The sequence below is a fragment of the Glycine max genome, chromosome 5 (genome assembly GCF_000004515.6).
Source record: "Glycine max cultivar Williams 82 chromosome 5, Glycine_max_v4.0, whole genome shotgun sequence".
In the NCBI taxonomy this organism is placed as follows: Eukaryota; Viridiplantae; Streptophyta; class Magnoliopsida; order Fabales; family Fabaceae; genus Glycine; species Glycine max.
In genome coordinates, this window is record NC_038241.2 from 7,259,643 (window position 1) to 7,272,936 (window position 13,294).

The 13,294-nt window shown below is 34.1% G+C and overlaps 2 protein-coding genes across 2 annotated transcripts; one reads left to right on the top strand and one right to left on the bottom strand.

The window, feature by feature from the left end:
- Positions 1-1,150: 1,150 nt before the first annotated feature.
- Positions 1,151-4,034, top strand: LOC100799232 (pentatricopeptide repeat-containing protein At1g08070, chloroplastic). The gene has a single exon (XM_003525547.5). It carries the CDS (start codon positions 1,307-1,309, stop codon positions 3,092-3,094), a length of 1,788 nt encoding a protein of 595 aa, XP_003525595.1. The 5' UTR covers positions 1,151-1,306; the 3' UTR covers positions 3,095-4,034.
- Positions 4,035-4,362: 328 nt separating this feature from the next.
- LOC100812555 (expansin-like B1) lies at positions 4,363-6,713 on the bottom strand. The gene is made up of 5 exons (XM_003524313.5): positions 6,540-6,713; positions 6,349-6,455; positions 5,567-5,748; positions 5,297-5,429; positions 4,363-4,813 (listed from the first exon to the last, which is right to left on the bottom strand). The coding sequence occupies exons 1-5, from the start codon at positions 6,661-6,663 to the stop codon at positions 4,607-4,609; spliced, it is 753 nt and encodes a 250-aa protein (XP_003524361.1). The 5' UTR covers positions 6,664-6,713; the 3' UTR covers positions 4,363-4,606.
- Between the last annotated feature and the right edge of the window lie 6,581 nt (positions 6,714-13,294).

The window sequence follows — 13,294 nt, forward strand, 5'->3', positions numbered from 1 at the left end:
TTAAAAATCTAATTTACAAAATTAATACAATTTTACCTTAAAATTGTATTCTAACCATAAAATTTATTACTTCAAAATAAAAAATTTGTACATGATAAATAAACAAAACTAAATAAGACTTTCTTTAAATAAATATAATCTTACTATAGAATCAGCAAACTTCAAAACTTCAAAGTCTTTCTTCCTGAGCAAACTTCAAAGTCTTTCTTCCTCTCTCCTCAGCAAACTTCAAAGTCTTTCTTACTCTCTTCAATATCAAATTTTGCAAGTATGGAGTATCATTCCAACTGCTGTATTTAAACAAAATTTACACCAAAGCTATCTGTAATATCAAACAAAGGAACCTGTATGCATGTCACCTCCTACCTCCTACGTACTAGTACTAGTCTGAATACCCTCAACTGCAATGCATGTGACCTTCATTGTCCTAACCAATGCAATAACAGTGCCCTATCTACAAAGACCAATGCAATAACAGTGCCCTATCTACAAAGCAATGGTCTAGTTTTCTTGCAAAAAGCAAGAACGTGCCCTAGCTTGTTGAGTCACAGCCCATCAGTCTGAATAACCTACAAATGCATGTGACCTTCATTCCGCTAATCAATGCAAAACAATGCTGACTTGGTCTCGCAGGCACCAATGGCGGGACTGCCCACGTTGGCATGTCCCGCCAGTCCTAATGGCGACATGCTTAGTCAGCATGTATCGCCAGCTTGAATAGCGGCACGCAGAGTGACTCAGCTTTTGTTCCGCAGCTACCAATGGCGATACAAGTGTATCGCTGATGCCAATGGCGATACCGCCTGCGTCCCGCTGCTGTCGATAGCGATACAAGCTTGCCGCCAGTAGTAATGGCGGATTGCACGTAAATATCAGACCCCCACCGGAATTTGTTTTGAAACGGACCCTCTTTCATAAATTGTTTTTAAAAGGAATCCTCTTTCGTAAATTTGCCTCGACTAAAATTATGAGAAAAATTTAATTAGTCATTTTTAATAGAATTTTTCTTTCCAACGAATTTAATTCATCCTCACCACAACATTAAAATGAGACCTTGCAATCCGAGCCTAATACGAGTTTGATAACAATTAAAAACTAAAATGAAATAAGGATTTTTACTCTTTCATTCTAGAGACCCATATTAAGGGATTTGGATTCTTTCTAGTCACTAATAAATTCCAGTAGGAAAATAAAAAACACAATGAATGCGTGAGACGCACAGGGGAGAGTTATATCTCACTAAGTTGAAACGCTGGCAAACAAAAGTGAAAGAAAGAACAAAATGCAGTGTTTGCGTCAAAAGTAAATGGCAGTTAGGGGGAAACACGAAGTGCTGTTTGCGGCACTTGAGTCATGGAAGAACCTCCACGAATTGAACCAGGTTCTGTCCCAACTCATCGTTTCTGGCCTCTCCCAGCACCCTCTCTTCGCCACCTCAGCCATCAAAAAACTCTGCTCCCATTCCGTCACTTTCCCACGCGCCACTTTCCTTTTCGATCATCTCCACCACCCCGACGCTTTTCACTGCAACACCATCATCCGCGCCTACGCTCGCAAACCCGACTTCCCCGCTGCTCTCCGCTTCTACTACTGCAAAATGCTCGCCCGTTCCGTCCCCCCAAACCACTACACGTTCCCCCTATTGATCAAAGTATGTACCGACATTGGGTCTTTCCGAGAAGGGCTAAAGGGTCATGCCCGGATTGTCAAATTCGGGTTCGGGTCAGATTTGTTTGCCCGGAACTCGCTGATTAGAATGTACTCTGTTTTCGGCAGAATTGGAAATGCCCGGATGGTGTTTGATGAAAGTTGTTGGTTGGATTTGGTTAGTTATAACTCCATGATTGATGGGTATGTCAAGAATGGGGAAATTGGTGCTGCCCGCAAAGTGTTCAATGAAATGCCTGATAGGGATGTTTTAAGTTGGAACTGCTTGATTGCGGGGTATGTTGGGGTTGGGGATTTGGATGCTGCGAATGAGTTGTTTGAGACAATACCTGAGCGGGATGCTGTGTCTTGGAATTGCATGATTGATGGGTGTGCGAGGGTTGGGAATGTTTCTCTGGCTGTTAAGTTTTTTGATCGGATGCCCGCGGCTGTGAGGAATGTGGTTTCATGGAATTCTGTGTTGGCGCTGCATGCGCGGGTGAAGAATTATGGTGAGTGTTTGATGCTGTTTGGTAAAATGGTGGAAGGAAGAGAGGCAGTGCCGAATGAGGCTACCTTAGTGAGTGTGCTCACCGCGTGTGCAAATTTAGGGAAGCTCAGTATGGGCATGTGGGTTCATTCTTTTATCAGAAGTAACAACATTAAGCCTGATGTCTTGCTTTTGACTTGTCTGCTCACGATGTATGCAAAATGTGGGGCTATGGATTTGGCCAAGGGTGTTTTTGATGAGATGCCGGTGAGAAGTGTTGTGTCGTGGAACTCTATGATCATGGGGTATGGATTACATGGGATTGGGGACAAAGCGCTTGAACTGTTCTTGGAGATGGAGAAGGCAGGCCAGCAACCAAATGATGCCACTTTTATCAGTGTGTTATCTGCATGTACGCATGCCGGAATGGTCATGGAGGGTTGGTGGTACTTTGATCTTATGCAAAGAGTTTACAAAATTGAGCCCAAGGTTGAACACTATGGTTGCATGGTTGATCTCCTGGCTCGAGCTGGTTTGGTGGAAAACTCAGAAGAGCTTATAAGGATGGTCCCTGTAAAGGCTGGATCTGCAATATGGGGAGCATTACTTTCTGGTTGTAGTAACCACTTGGACTCGGAGCTTGGAGAGATTGTAGCCAAGAGATTTATTGAGTTGGAGCCACAAGATATTGGCCCTTATATTTTGCTGTCAAATATGTATGCTGCTAAAGGTAGATGGGATGATGTTGAACATGTGAGATTGATGATAAAAGAAAAGGGGTTGCAGAAAGAAGCAGCATCCAGCTTGGTTCATCTTGAAGATTTTGAATCTAAATATGTTAAGAATAATTCAGGCTATAGGAAAAAGATAATGTACTCGATGTTGAGTGAATTAGGAACACAGATGAAATTATCTGTTGGACACTCAATTAAGGAAGACAATTTCATACCAAGATAAAGATAAGAGTCTCTATTTCGGAGGCTGTTGGGAGAGAAGCAAATTGCAAGTTAAGGAACAAGATGTTGAGGTCATGATTGATATCAGGCAAAAAGATGTCATAACTCATAAAAGAGGCTGCCACTAAAAACTATGTGTTGCAGGATGGGGATGCTATGATCATGTAAGGATCTGGTAGATGCTGCAGGTCCAGCTTGGTTTCACCAAAGATTTTGGGTCCCTGAATTTTCTGGCAAGAGATCATTTATTTGATGAAGAATAACTTGCTCAGTGTCTTGCATAATTAAGCCACTCAGATAATCAATCCATAAAATCCACAGTAGAGAAGAGATATTTATACAATGGATTGAAGATTGAATGCGTATACAAGGTTTCATCAACTTTGTTTTTCAAGTGAAAATTCTTGCCGGTGCATATATTCGAAATGGAGTTTAAAGGAAAAAGAGTGGCTGGTAGTAAAGATCAAGAAATGCAGTTATGCCATCTGATTCTAGACCCTCTTCACCTTCCTTGATAAAAGGATATCAAAGAAGCAGACAGCCATATATCTGTATCCTTTTTAGAGTAAAAATGATAGGATGAGAGAATTTTATCTCAGTCCAAAACAAGAATAACACCTATATACAAAGAACACTTACAAAATATTTACACTTATCTTGTCTCAAGGAGGCAAGTGCGGATTCAAGACTGCCTTCTTTCACTTGACTAATTCCTCAAGATTCATATCTATATCTTCATCTTGGCACTCAAATGTTTGTAATTTTGAATTTTTCTTTATCATATTCATAGCTGTATAATAGCTTATTTGATGTGCACATGTAAAATATCATGACAATGAAATTTTTTTGAAACCTTCCAATCTCTGCCCACACAAGCGTGGGTGCAGGTGCCTGTGTTGTTGTGTGAAGAGCTAGCAAATAAAAATTGGAGGAATTGTTTTCTTTGAGTTTATTAATTATTATTTTGGGAAAGTTTATTTATTCTCCTGTTATATAGTCATTTCTCCATAATTGTTTGCTTGTTTGGAAGAAATGAAAGCATTACTTGACCTTCCAACATCTAGATTTTCTTAGGACATATGTCATGTGATTTTCAACCCATTACAATGAAATTTATTTCCATTCCTATTAATATTTCATAGCTTCTTTTTGCTTGCGGAGTATAATGACCGAATCTTTGTCTAATGCTTAGTGACAACTTTGAGCATTTGGTTCTGAGCATTTTCTATCTATTGATATTCATGTTTACCTTGTGAATGAATAATGATATGACAACTTCAGTGGCTCATTATGTGAATAAAATTGAGATATTTTAAATTATGAATAACTGGGGATTTGGGTGACATGCATAGCATGTCTAGTAAGATCATAGAATTTCCTCAGTCCTCACTACTTATGAGAAAACAAAATTGTTAAAAGGGGAATAAAATAGTGTAAATCGACTGAACTTATTTTTTTACTACTATTTCATTACAGACAATAGCAGATTAATAATAATTTTTTGCTGCTTTTCCTATTGGTCCACTTGTACCCCTAAGTCGTACGTTTGTCCAGCCTTCCAGTCTTGTGGTATCTTGTTAACAGGAACCACCCATGTTTCTTCTCCCTCTTCTTCAGGACTAAACAACATCCTTAAAGACAAAGGTCCACTAGGTGGAGCTGTAGTGGTCCAAACTGCCCCATGACTCCGGTCCAGTAACTTGCACACAAAGTTCTGAGTCTGCACTCAGCAAAAAGAGATTACACTCATTACAATACTTTAAATCTAACTAACTCTGGACCCTACTGATACATCCATTTCAATTGAAGGAAGAGTTTAACATTGAATTAAGGATGCCATGTCATATGATTTCTATATCAAAGTTAATTATTTGGTAAAATATTATGGTCTAGCTAATCAGATTTTTGGTTAAGGAATTAAAAGAGAAAGATTTTTTTTTTTATTGACAATCATATGGAAACACAATTAAAAATTACAGCAAGCACATTTTTATGCAGTCAATAAAAAAATTGTCTTTTTACTTCCTTAACTTGTGTGTAGTGGAGTAGAGACATTGATTAACATTTGTCAAAACATTATAAGGGCCATTATAGAAAATCAATAAATGATCTTAAATACTCAAATTTCACCAGGCTCTTGACTAAATTATATATTCATAGATTTGACAATCTAGTTAATTACCACAGGAAGGAGAAAGCATACCTCACAAATCTGGACAGCAGTTATGTCTCTATTTCCTTGTTGAAACCATATGACAAAAGCCAAATAGTGAGGGTTGTTGCTGCTCTCATGTATCTTAACTGTAATGTTTTTGTTTGGGTAGCTGCATGAAACACTGCAGATAACAAGAGAGGCCTAGTTAAGTCTTTGATTTATTGACAACATTCAACATATAATTTTACATTAAAAAAAAATAAAAAATTAATGCATGCATGAATTAAAAAGATTGTTCTGTGTGGAAGAATATTTCACCGTCTATACTGAATATCAACAACACCAAGAGCTAATAGAGAAGCAGCTGCGTCAGTGTTCAGAGCCATTCTCCCAAAGGCTCGTTGGCTAAGAATGAAGTCAGTGTTATGACCTGAGCCTTGGTCAGTTATAACCACAGTCACACCATTGCCTGAGCATAAAGCACTATTGCCACATCTCACCTGGTAAAACAAAATGAGAAATATTACTTTCAAAGAAAGAACTATAATGTATACACCGTCATATTGCAAAGTGCTGTTGTAGAATGCCTATTAATTAAGTACAACTCAAAAAATTAAGATAATATTAAAATAACTTAGTTTGAATTTTGTTATGCACTATATTGTTATTTTAATATATCTTGAACTATTGATCGGTCGCGCGTATAAAAATATATGGTGAACTCATGCAAACGCGAGAATTACACGGACTAAATGACAAATATAACAATAAAGAAAAAAATTGTTTGTGTATGTGTGTGTGAGCCTGTGTATTAAAAGGGAAATCTATATGTAGTTTATGCTTTGATAATTAACTTTTGTTACTATCTTTAGAAAACATGCACGGCCACGTAACTACGATCATCCTATAGTATTTGGATAAGCTTTTCAATGAACACTCATAAGAGAAAAAAACTAAGTAAAATATAAATAAATCTATACAAGTTAAAATTAATTTAAGCATAAATTTTAGTTTATAAAAAAAGTTAAATTTATTTTACTTATCTTTTCAAGTGCTTAGTTTATTCATACAAAACCTATATGAACTTGATGAGAACTCACCTGGTAACAGGCACCACAGCCAACACCATTTCGATAAAGATTAGATGCAGCTGATACGTCCCCACCATTAACAGTGGCACCAAAGGAACCAAATTCACATGCACCAACTACATTAAATTAATTAAAATCATGTTAACAAAATCTCATTTCATGTTTACATTTTGTTATCTTTTTATCAGTAATTTTCTTACCGTCTGTGCCATTTTCTTGAGAGTTTGGGTAAAATGCTGCACGAGATTGAACAAATGAAGTATCTGCCATAGTTTGCATGAAAAGAAAGGTGGCAAGAAGAGGACACAAAAGAGAGAGAGCCATGTGTGAGAAAGAATTATTAAAGCAATTAAGATAGGAAGAAAAACTTAGTAATATGCATGGAGGGAACCGGATTTCTCCTATTTATAGAGAAATATTATTGGTCAATGTTATAAACTTTGACATTCCAAAACGTATAGAATTAAATTAATTATTCACAAATTTGAATAAGGGGAATTTTGATACCATGAGTTATTTGCCTAGACTACATGCTATTTGTCGACTTAAATTGACGAGAACGCCACTTTAAAGTTTTGTATTTTTTTTTATTTGACTACTGTGAAATGAATAAGAAAATATATAAAGTAAAAAAAAATAAAGATGCATTTACAATTAATTAATTTGAAGTAATTAAGAACTTTATCTAAGCGATTATCTTGAGCTGTTGTTAAAATTGATTTTTATATATTTTTACAATTTCTGATCATAATGCTTTGCCATTTTCACCATTTTAAGCAGTTCCATCATATCTGTCTCCTTCAACTTAACAACTCTAAAATAATTATAAGAATGTTTTATAATGGATCCTACAACTTAGAAAGTTTCTGAAAAGCCTCACATAAGACACAGTTGAAAAATATGCCAGATGCGCAAAAGGTAGAAAAGGCATAATTCTTTTCTCAAACAACTATTCTTATATAAATAGTCCATGCGGCTTGCTCTCCAATGGAAACCAATTGCTCGAAGAGTTTCTTTGGGAGTCAATGTTTTCCAAGTAACCCTTATAACATCTCCAATGCAATTAATTGGGTTGTTAAAATAGAGCAACATTATTTAATTTTTTGTGATAAATTAAATAAATTTATAATTTTATTATTTTTAAACATTTAAAAATATATGAGTTAATATTTTAATTTATAATAAAAATGATTTCAAATAAAAATATAAAGATGTGAAGTTTATTATGAAGCCTACTTATATTAAGAACTCAACTTGGGTTCCATTATTAGAAAGAAAAATAGTAAATACTCTTGAATTTTATGTCACTACAGAGAGCCATCAAGAAAGAGTTAAGAATCTAAATTGGATTCCTGCATATGCTCTTTATGCTCTTTGTGATAGTGTAATATATGGGTACTGTTTAGTCTCTTTCTACAGAGGATTCAATTGAGACTGACCTAACAAGTGGGTTTCACTTGATGAATCTTGTATTTTCTTTGTATATATCGTACACATCTTCCAACATGGCTTAAATTAAAATATCTTTTTAAGTTTAAACTAGTTTAGATCAAGAAATGTATGTACGTATCTATGTTTTCTCATTTTATACATCATGAGTTAAATATGTATGTTTTAGTTTATCTAGATGCAAATGATATTTTCACACCTTTTCCTATTATTTTAAGTTAGCAATAAAGTTCTCTCTTATCCACTTTCTTAATGACAGCAGGGTGGTTAAATAATAAACTCAGTTTCTTATATCTCATTAATTGTCCTGCATTATTTTCATTCACAAGTATAGACGTTTGATTATGACTTATGAGAGGCAATTGAAATTTGCTCACCTAAATGGTAGGCTAAAACCAAAGATTGAATTGTACTGAATTGAAAATATGAAGTAGCCTGAATTTGAATGGAATACAAGGGCGAAGAGTTAGGCCCTTCTACACTTTGATATGGGTATGACCCTATATATGTCACGCATATTTTTGAGTTAATTCCCGCTTTGCCAAAGATCACATAGTAAGTACCTTGATCTCAATGTGGAAGGTGCGTACGAAATATCCATCACATTTCACGAGGACACAATGCAAATGGAGCAGACTCTCGTCATGATTAGAAAATGACCTTGGTGGAGTCCTCCACATCTATATCACCTTTTGTTTTTGCTAGGTCGTTTGAATGTCATGTCATAACGTTGTGGGCATATGTCACCATATAGTGATTTTCAAAAGCCAAAATTTCTTAAAATTTCTATCAATTCCGGGAGCTCTTGTTGGCTTAGTCGCTCTGCCAAGTTTTCATGAGTTTTATGCAGAGCAATATAGCATAACCTATCATAAACTAAAACTCTATATGTATAAAATACGTATACTTGTAAGTTAAGAAAATAAGAAAAAATGAATTAAATTTCTCACATATATAAAATCAATTTAACTTTTATATAAGTTTTCTTATTTAATTTTTCCAAAAAATAAGGTGTACAAGTTGATTTTAATTTATAAGAGAAATTTAACTTATTTTACCTTTTTAATTTGTTCTCCCATAAATATTAATGAAATTTTTTAGGGGATGTTTGATTTGGTTATTTTTTGTGTTCATTTTTACTGAAAATAAAAAATGGTGATGAAAATGTGTTGGGTTAAATTTCTGTTTTCATTTTCAGTGAAAATATTTTCTCAAACGAACCAAAAACTGAAAACAATAAAATTTCGTTTTCAATGTTTTAGTTGAAACCAGGAACCTCATTTTAGGTAAAATGAAAACGTGGTGATAAGGAATGTAATTTTAAGTAAATCTAAAAATATATTTCCTTTTGAAAATGCATTTTCAATGTTTTTATTTCTTAAAAGCAGAAAGCAAGAAGTCAAATCAAACATGTTTTTAGAATTCTAATCTTTTAAAAATTAAAACAATTTTCAGAAAATAAAAACAGTTTTCAGAAAATGAAAATACAAACCAAACACATCCTTAATTATCCAAATTTAACTTATTTATGTTAAAGCTATACCTTGAGCTAGAAGTTTGGCCAATAAAAACATTTTATTAAGAAAATGAGATTATAATAAGGGTCGAACACCTGACCATCAGGTAGTTCTTATATATGGCATAAATTAACCATTCAAAAAGGCTAAGACACTTATGATATATATTAGGTGAAAGCATTTAACTTGTTTATATGTAGACTTCTATAGTGCTTCAAAAAAAAATGTAGAGTTCTATATATTTTATTAAGAAAATGAGATTATAATAAGGGTCGAACACCTGACCACTTGGTAGTTCTTATATCAATGGTAGGCGCACTTGTTTTAAAAGTTGGATAAATGCTAGATTAAATTGATTTTAATATAATTAATGTTGAGTTATCCAAATTAGTTCTAATTATAAATTTTATATTCAAACATATATGTACTTTGGTTGAAAGAATTGATTCTTTGAAAAACCTGTGATCAGGGGATGTGCTGCTGACAAAGACTGCCACGAATACGAAGGTAGTCCCTTGAACCACATCAGATAGAGGCACTGGACCCAGCAGCGTGCCATTTGTAATCATCAATTTGTGAATTGTGATGTGAAACAAAGGGATAGAGGAAGTAATAATAATAATCTATACTTGTGGTACATCCAAGGAAACTTCTCCGAGACACGCAAATTTTTTGTTCTTATCGTTTGAGATAAACAGTTTTTTCTACACCAAGTTCTTCATATTATAAAGTTGAGATATTTTCAGTCGGGAGTCCGATGATTAACTTCAAGTATTAAGATTCATTTAAGAATTCACGTTTTTTAATAAATGTTTTTCTTTACCTATAAATTAAGAATTAAATTCCTAATTACATACTTAAATATAATATTATTTATCAACTATCAAAATCAATACTTAGATTTCATAAGAAATATTTTAAGAAATAATATTTAAGAGTTGAATCATATATATATATATATATATAATGAAAGCAATAAAATTTAAATTTAACAAAAACCGAGTAAAGATCAAAATACTTCATCTGCAATAATTAACATCATTCTTCTTCACCCAACCACTCTTGTTTTTATCTCTTTCTTCATTTTTTTTATCCTTTTCTCTTTTTCTTTTTTGATTCATTCATTCATTTTTTTTCATTTCCTTTCTTCACTCCTTGCCTCACTAGCTCTCTCTTGTGTAAATATTTTTTTCTTCGTGTTTGTAAACGGAATCATGATTTCATTATATAATTTACATACAACGGAATTATTATTTCATTTTTTTGGGTTTTTGGTAACACAAGGAATCACGATTTCATTGTGCAACAAATTTTCCCCTCATGTAATACAACATAATTACATTTCAATTGTGTAACAATTTGTGTAAAACAATGGAAATGTGATTCCATTGTGTTACAAAACTTGTGACACAACAGAATCTTGATTCCGTTGGACTACAAATTATGCAACAGACAAATTTTTGAATGACATAACTAGTTTTTTTTGTATTGATTTTGTTGGTCAATGGATTGGAATACTTTCATATCTTTTGAGGTTACAATGTCACCTAGATGGGGAAATATGGATGATGGAAGCAAATGTTTCTTTTACCAATTCGACCTCTTATATGGAACCGAGCCTAACGATACAGGGTTGAGGAATGATAATGCTGACGATGTGGGTGGTGATGACACTAATAAGCAGCCACAACCTAGTTATCTTGACTTTTCTAGTTATTTCATGCCCGATGAGGTATATTACATAACATTTATATGTCTATGTTTTGTGAATCCTTGTGTTTTGTTATTGAATCATTTTTTCGATTCTTTTAGGTTTTTCAAGAGCACGATGATTTGTTAAATTGGGCTTGAAGTATGGGAAATGAGCATGAGTTTGTGGTTGTGATTCAAGAGTCAGAAGTAAGCAAAAAAATGTAATATTGAGTTCGAAAAGGGGGGGAAAGAAGTACAAATAGTACAAAGACAAGTTAATGTGCAAGTCCACTGGAACCAGCAAATGTGGGTGTCCTTTTAAATTAAAAGAGTGTTTTGTGAGAATCATAGGGTGGAGAGTTACTGTAGAATGTGGTTTCCATAATCATAAAGTGATGGCAACACTGCTTGGTGATTCATATACTAGTTGTTTAAGCAGTGAAGAAAAAATCATGGTTAACCAATTGTCCTAAAACATGGTAAAGTCTGGTCAAATTTTATTGACAATTAAAGATCAAGATCAGACAAATGTCAACACCATCAAAGTCATATACAATGAACATCAGAAATATCGTCGTGAACAAAGGGTCAAAGAACGAAAATACAACATCTCATGAAGTTGATAGAATGTGATGAATATGTTTACTGGTTTAGACGGCTGGACAATAAAGATCGTCGTTAGAGATATATTATGGGTACATCTAGATTCCATCAAACTCCTGTATTCAATTCTAACAATGTTGATTTGTGAATCAACTTACAAGACAAACACATATTGACTTCTGCTATTGCAAATTGTCAGTATCACTTCAACAAACATGACTTCTGTTGTTGCCTTTTCTTATTTAAGTTATGAGAAAATGGATAATTTTGAATGGGCTTTAAGTAAGGTGAAAGGATTGTTTGTGAAAGATGATTTGTTGTCTAAGATTATTGTCAGTTATAAGAATCGTGTTTTCATGAGTGCAAAATGCAAAATCCACGTGGATAAGGCTGAAGAGTGACAAAATGTAATGGATGCTTGGGAAATATTGTTTTAATCTTTGAATGAAGAATCGTATACTAAACACTTGAAAAGCTTTGCAAACTGGTATGCACGTTATAAAGTATTTGTTGACTATGTCCAAAATACATGGTTAATGCCTTTTAAGGAGAAGTTTGCACAAGCATGGACTGATTGAGTCATGCATCTTGGAAACAAAAAAACAAATAGTTACATAAATTTGTTGAAATTAATCATTTTTTAACATTTCATTTTGTTAGTTGCAAAATAGGATTGAAGGCACATATGTGAGATTGAAGAAGTTGCTTTTCGATAGCATGAGACATTTGTGTAGTTGTTGGGATACAATGAATAACATGTTTATCTTGTAACATACGACAATTAAGGCTTTATTTCACAAAAATATAAATGTGGTTGAGCACAGGTTTAATACCCTGGTATATAAGAAGTTACACAACTTTGTATCAAAAGAAGCACAAAACATCATTTTCTATGAGCTGCAATAGGTTAACACTGTAGGTATTGACTGTTTTTCTTGTGGCTACACTTAAAGTTACTCGTGGTCTACCACCTGCTTGTCAACTTGCTGAATTTATCAATATGTATGGCTCCATTCCATTGAAGTCAATTCATGTACATTGGAAGATGTTATCCATTCGTAGTTCAAAGTTCCAATGTTATCCATTTGTAGTTCAGAAGACACATATGACTCTTGGGGGGGACTTAACCCTAACACATGAGGTTGATGCATTGTTTAAGAGATGTTCACAACTAGATGTGTGTTGTAAAATCATTTTAAAGACTAAAGTCTTTGAGCTTGCATTTTCGGATACCACTTCAATGTGTCTTCCTCTAAAGAAAGTAAAAACAAAGGGTCCACCGAAGTCTATGAAATCTATCAAGTGTGAACCTTAAATGTGGGAGCGCGTCGATGAAATGAACACGATGGTCAGTAGTTCAGGAACTCTAAGTGTGGCTTGCAAGGTTGGCCATAACAAAAAGAAGAAAGAAATGAATCATTATATGGATGAATTTCCTAATAAGTTGCAACAATACATTCTGAACATTGTCGATGTCACACCAAATGGAAATTGTGGTTACAAGGAAATTACATCTTTACTAGGCCAGGGTTAGAAGTCTTGGTCTCTCATTCGCCAAGATTCGATTTGGGAACTTCAAACATGACAATCTCTATGTTGAATTATTTGGCTTAGAAGAAAGACTGTTGGTATTAATAACCTCTTTTTATGTTGAACATGGCCTAATACCCGTAGTGAAGTGGATGACCATTCCC

What these genes read in the sequence shown, in the direction of transcription:
- LOC100812555 (XM_003524313.5), bottom strand. Translation starts at nt 6,663, where the DNA reads ATGGCTCTCTCTCTTTTGTGTCCTCTTCTTGCCACCTTTCTTTTCATG. An exon ending in GCTGTGGTGCCTGTTACCAG is followed by an intron (nt 5,749 to 6,348) that starts GTGAGTTCTCAT and finishes TTGTTTTACCAG; the next exon opens with GTGAGATGTGGCAATAGTGC. An exon ending in GTTGATATTCAGTATAGACG is followed by an intron (nt 5,430 to 5,566) that starts GTGAAATATTCT and finishes TGTTATCTGCAG; the next exon opens with TGTTTCATGCAGCTACCCAA.
- LOC100799232 (XM_003525547.5), top strand. Translation starts at nt 1,307, where the DNA reads ATGGCAGTTAGGGGGAAACACGAAGTGCTGTTTGCGGCACTTGAGTCA.